This window comes from Thunnus thynnus, chromosome 1, assembly GCF_963924715.1.
Source record: "Thunnus thynnus chromosome 1, fThuThy2.1, whole genome shotgun sequence".
In the NCBI taxonomy this organism is placed as follows: domain Eukaryota; kingdom Metazoa; phylum Chordata; class Actinopteri; order Scombriformes; family Scombridae; genus Thunnus; species Thunnus thynnus.
In genome coordinates this window covers 9,215,893-9,222,308 of record NC_089517.1, presented here as the reverse complement: position 1 = coordinate 9,222,308, position 6,416 = coordinate 9,215,893, and the positions used below count along the sequence as shown (strand labels likewise).

The 6,416-nt window shown below is 37.7% G+C and overlaps 1 protein-coding gene across 1 annotated transcript; it reads right to left on the bottom strand.

Moving 5' to 3' along the window:
• Nucleotides 1-1,054: 1,054 nt before the first annotated feature.
• On the bottom strand, nt 1,055-4,924 carry fibinb (fin bud initiation factor b). The gene has a single exon (XM_067576906.1). The coding sequence runs from the start codon at nt 4,455-4,457 to the stop codon at nt 3,834-3,836; it is 624 nt and encodes a 207-aa protein (XP_067433007.1). The 5' UTR covers nt 4,458-4,924; the 3' UTR covers nt 1,055-3,833.
• Between the last annotated feature and the right edge of the window lie 1,492 nt (nt 4,925-6,416).

Below are 6,416 nucleotides of genomic sequence, written 5' to 3'. Positions count from 1 at the left end.
GGTGTTAACGTTACACAACACCGGGGTAAATAAAACGCAATAAGGAAATACAGATAAATATAGAGCAATGTATTTCCACTACGGACGATAGTTTAAGCAGGATTCCTGCTATTTAAGATGTTTGTTATCATAGATATACATGGTTTTTCTCCAGAATCTTGCCAATAATCTGTTTACTTTAATGAGAATAGGGGCTTTCCCCTCTCTCATGGAAACATACAATGTAGGCGAAAGGTTTTTGGGCTGTGTGTGTGTTAGCTGTATATTACGCGTCACACGTTTTACCTCATTGTGAGTGTAATCAGTGGGTTCAAAGTCTCTATTGACTGTGTGGAAGTAAAACTTACACATAGTAAAAACTTTCTCACTGCACTTTGCAATGTTACATAATTTACCTCAGTTGGCATTTCTAATACAGTATGTGGACACTCTTTGAGACATGATGACATTTTAAGACCTTCCTCCTCAAAGCTTCAGACTGTTTACTCAACCCTATTCACTGTCTTTAAAGGCTGAAGTATCACAAAAAATGTTCTTTCGAGCAGAACACAGGAAAAAAACAAGTTGTTTGTAAGGCGCTGCACCATCCAAAACACCATCAACACAACATCCTTGCATCTCTGTTCCTCATAAATACCAACAAGCAGCTTCTTCCTTCAAAACACTCATAATTAGGGGTCCCCTGCGTGTGTGTTTAATTCACAGCAGACCTCAAAACCTTGTAAAGCAAACATGAAGAGGATCTTTGTAATTTTGAAGCACGTGGCGATACAGAATGCAGTCCCAATGGTTATACTGTAGTGCTACTGCCTCACTGGAGTCTGCTATGTATCACAAAGCAGTGATGTCCTAAGGGGAGATCCCCAGTACCATAAGGAATGGTTTAATCTCATTTTGTGGTCACTAACCACTAATAGAGACCAGAAATGGTGGAAATGAAGAATGTCTCGCCTGTCTACATGAAATCACAACATATTACTTTCTGAAAAGTATCTTATAAAATTGATAATCCCCGCCATAAATATCATGTTCTTGCACAAAAACAACTCAGTACTTCAAACACAAACTCTTTATTTGAGAAAGACACAACACAATCCGTTGAGAATGTTGTCACACAGATTAGTGTTTGACACTGAAGTCCACGATTGCTGCCTGCAGTCTTATCCGTCAAAGTATTACACCTCACCACATATCTTACAAGAATAGATAAATGCTGCTCTATTTCAAAAACTTTATATAAACAATGAATACATATTAAGGTGTTCTGTAATAAAGATATTGGCACTCACAGTATTTACTTACTTCCAATAATACACTGTACATTTTTTCTAAGATTATACTGCCTGTGCAAAACTGCACAGTAGGCCTCGCATTTTTTTTTTTTTTTTTTTAACCATGTCACAACCTTTAGCACCAGAACAGTAAAGAACTGTGCAAAGTCTGCTAGCCTATATAAAGCAAAAACACAAAAGAAAGGTATCCATGTGTAAACATTCTTTGATATTCTGGAGACATTCATCTGGAGTGTCAGAGAATAATGGCTGCTCACGTTAAGAGCTTTCAATCAGGCTACTACATGAGATCCATCTCGTCGTCTGCTTCATTGCTATATGAAGGGTGCCCCCCCCCCACCTCCCCCCCAAAAAACCCACCTTTTTTAAAACTTTTGGTTAATATCAAACCACTTCCTTCAGTCTTTGCCAAGTTTTTGATCAGAGAGGTCTGAGCAGGTTTTGGAAAACCCTTCATACTGTAGTCAGACGTGAGAGGAGTGCTTATAATCTGAAAACGGATACTTCCAGTTCTCGCCTCTGATTGGCTGACCCATGTTTAAAGCCGTTGTTTTACAAAACACACACAAACACATACACACACACACACACACACATCCCCACACTTGTGACTGTTTACAAGTATATATATATTCAATGCACTGACCAAAAATGACCAAGAAAAGAGGCATTTTTGGTACATTTGACTGGCGCGATTAATGCCATTCTTTATTTATTGGACAATATTACTGTAATTTGTATTCAGTCATGTTAAACATAGAGATGTAACCACCATTGAGTGTTTTCATGGTGCGTAATGTCTGACTATTACAACAGTCTCTATGTGTGGGCAATAATATACACAGTCAGACAATATATACAGTAATTGTCTAGAGATTTTGCAATACCGTTTATACCATGGTAGCTTTCTCTTTAATATCTCTGCGTGCATTTAAAACCATTGAGCAGGACCACTTTATGGCAACATTGGATTTTTATATAATTTGTTTGCATCACTGTAATTAAGTACTTTGTTGACTTGTTACATATTTAATTTGACCAAAACAGACATTACAATCTGTTTTTTAAGTCGTTAACAATTCCTCAATTTCCAAAGTATTTAAAAGTTCACAATATGTTGATATTGTGATATTAAATTACATATCATGTGATAGAGGATGTTAACCACACCGCCCACTCTTAATACTCTCTAAGGTTTTTGGTGTCACGTACAGTCCAACAAACTTTTTTAAAAGGGACAGTTCATCCAAATTTCAAAAAGAACATTTCTTACTTACTCGACTAACAGTAGAGAAAGTTGGAATTTATACACCCAAGCGTTGAGATCTTCCTCTCAGAGATTTCTGCTGCCCCCGCAAAGCAATGAAGGTGTTTTTAATTACTGTTTGTCTCTCACAGCATCGAAACTTTCTATTTAAAAAATTCAGTTGCCACATCTCTTTCCATCAAATTTCCTTAGAAGACTGACTCATTCATGGAGCATGAAGTCAACAGTACCCTGTTAGCACTTTCTGTGGATTATCCTGCTGCGATATTGTTTAAGACACATTAATGCTGATTTTTTAATGTAATTTGCAGTGCAGTGAGCACCATCAACAAAATCTCTTTAACCTCCATTGTATTGTGGTAGCAGCGGAAATCTCACTTAAGTAGAAGTACAGATGTTTTAGCAGCTATAAAAGTGTCAAAAGTAAGCCTACGCATTAGGTAGGTGTCAGTATTATATTATATTTCTGAATTACTACTAACACATTACTGTGTATGCAGTATTCTGAGTTGTAGCTGGCCAAGAAACTCTAATTTTAACAACTTAAGTCCTGTTGGGTAACTTAATTATCATAATTAAACATGTTTTATGAAGTAATCATGTTTTTTGTTTTTTAAATAAAACCTTGATCTTCAAAGTAACTTTCTGCTTGTTCATGGGGGAATGTTGGGTCTCTGTAAATTAAAGAGTGTAGTCTAGATCTGCTCTAAGTGCCCTGAGATAACTTCTGTTGTGATTTGGCGCTATATAAATAAACTTGACTGTAAGATGTAGGTACAGTGAGAATTGAAGGATAGTAATAATATTGTTTGAGGGGTGGGTAAAGGGTTGGTTCAGATTTGCAAATTGGTTTGGGAGGGTAGGACTCGCTTGTTTGTTAATTGTCAGAATTCTGTCTTTCTGTTTATGTTTTTAAGTCAATTAAAGAAAAGAAAAAAGTAACTAAAGCTGTGACATACAGTAAATGTAGTAGAACTGAAGTATAAAGTAGCATAAAATGGAAATACTTGTGTAAAAGTAGTAAAACTGTCACTAATACAGGAACCACTGCTCTTGAGTTAAATGAGAAAAAAAAGTGATTATTTGTAATTTAGGTGAACCAACCCTTTAAGAAATGATTTTATCCCTGATATGAATGCTCAGAATTTCCTCCCTTGCCTCTGTCTCATGGTCACTCTCCACCATAAACAAACAAACAAACAAACAAACAAACAAACAAACAAAAGAAAGAAAAATAGTACTGTAATGAGACTTTTTGCAGGGACTATTTTCTCTCAGTACTTCATGTATTCGTTTTTCAGTCTGCTCAGCCTCGTGCCGTGGCTGCGGATGATCAGAGACAGGAGCTCGTGCTTGTCCTTCAGTCCCAGAGAAATGTCCAACGTCTCCTTCAGGACGTCCCGCGTGTGCACGATCATGTTGAGAAAGTCGTCGTTGAGCCGGTGCTCCTCCTTCAGCTCGCTCTCCTGGCTCTGTTTGAATTTCACCTCCAGCTCCAGCAGAGATTTCTCGGAGTTTGTAAACGCCTCGCTTATCTGCCCGGTCTCCCTCCGCAAATATTTACCGTAGCTGTCCTCACCGTCCAGGTCGTAAGAGATGCTTTTCCCGATCCCTTCCAGCACCCTGGCCGAGTCCTCGATCTGCCTCTTGATGATGGTGAAGTCGTCCCGTATGACAGCGTCCCGGTCCTCGTCGAGACCGCACTTTCGCTCGTCGGTCATTTTAAATAGCATCTGACATTTCTCCGGATCGTCGTTTTCCTCGTAGTCGCCGTCCGGCACGAAATAGTGATGAAAAGTGCCGTTAGACATCTCCGGATGTAAAGGTCCGCTGAAAAAGGCTCCACACGACGGCAGTGATAACATCCCGGCACACAGCAGCAAGTGAAGAAAAGCCATGATAACCACTTGTCCAAAAACACACACTCTCCAATATTAAATAGCACCGTTTTTTATAATTATTTCAGCAATTAAAAAAAAAAGTGTCAGTCTGATAGATATTTACTTCCAACCCGGCTTGGAAACATTTCAAACAGGTTTTTAAACGTCCGAACTGCGCAGTTAAGTTGAGGCTTTGTGTGGCTTTCACGTCCTCCTCTTCGTCCAAACTTGATACAAGCGGCGTTAAAAATGTACAAACAGCCTGACACCTTCTTCTTTCTTTTAATGGAGCCTGTCAGCCTCCATCACTGTTGGAGAGCAGGAAAACAGTGCATGAAAGTTTGTTTGAGCGTAGAAACACCTCTCAGCGCGCTCTCTCTCTCTCTCTCTGACTTCTCTCGGTGCCGCAAACGCAACATCTGGATGTCTCAAGTGCCGCGCTCCGGGTTTTTGGCTAATAATACTCTCAGCTACTCTCAAATTACAGCCCCTCCGTCACTTAAAGGCTGCATTCAGTCTGGACCAGGCTACCAGCGGGGCCAAGCTGTTAAGGGCTCACTGAAAACAGCAACAACAAGTTTGTCTTAACTCGCTGAACCGTAGCAAGTTGGCGCATTGTTGAAATAAGTTACTATTGATTTACACCAGTGAGAACACGGGAGACTTGTAAATATATACTTCTTCTGAGAAACATATTTTTTAATACTAGATGACATTATGGCAAAAAGAGGCGGATTCAAGTTTGTGTCATTTTTGACACTTTTGTGGACTTGTAATGGTTTGGAATATAACATTATTGGATAGAACTGTATTTCCAATAGCTTTCCCCCCCTCAAAGATGTCAAAATATGAAAAACAACTCTCAGCATTGCTAATGCAGGCATAACACCACAAACTACTTCCTCCAAAATTGCCATAGATACCTCTCACATTGTCAACACTTGAGAATTTCATTCAGTAAATTTCATTTATTACAATGAGACTGTTGTATTACTTTACATTATACAGTTCACAGGAGTGTGTTAATCTGCAGAACCGTGACATGTTGACGTATTGTTGAAATAAGTTACAGGACTAGTGAGATATACACCAGTGACCACGTAACACAGGAGCCTCGTAAATATAGTTCTTCTGTGAAGCATCATTTTTAACACTAGATGACATTATTGCAAAATGTTCATTCAATTTGTGCCATTTTTGAGACTTTTGTGGAGTTTTAATGATTTGTATTTTAAAAATTATTGATGGAATATGTATTAAACTGTATAATAGTATTTCTCTGCAAAGATGACAAAATACTAAAAACAAACTCTCTTCATCATTGCTACTTTAGGCATAACACCACAATCTAAATCTTCAAAAATTACCATAGATACTTCTCTGACACATTGTCAACAATTAAGATTTTCATTCATTTAATTTCCTTTTATTATTATAGGACTGTTGTATTGATTTACATTATCACAAGAACCGTGAAAAGTTGGTGTATATTGTTGAAATAAGTTATTAGATTACAGCAGCCTTGTAATTATACTTCTTTTATTAAACATATTTTTTTAATACTGGATGGTAAATATGGGGATTCAAGTTTATGTCATTTTTAGACTTTGTGGAGTTGTTGTATTATTGTATTATTGTATAGAAACGTGCTGTAGGGTGTTTCTATTAGCTTTTCTCTCCAAATATGATAAAATATTAAAAACAACTCCATAAACCACAAACTACATCCTCAAAAATTAGCATAGATGCCTATCTGACACACTGTCAACAACAATTAAGAATTTCATTCATTAGATTTCATCTTTTTCATTATAGGACTCTTGTATTGGTTTATATGACAGTGCACAGTGTTTTTTTGGTAGGCTATAAAGAGACATTGTGGTGAATTAAAAGTGTGGGTGCTATTCTAGGAACTCATCTGCCAGTCACTAGATCTGTATCAATATATAGCACATCCTGGCTTCAAGTTAATACGAC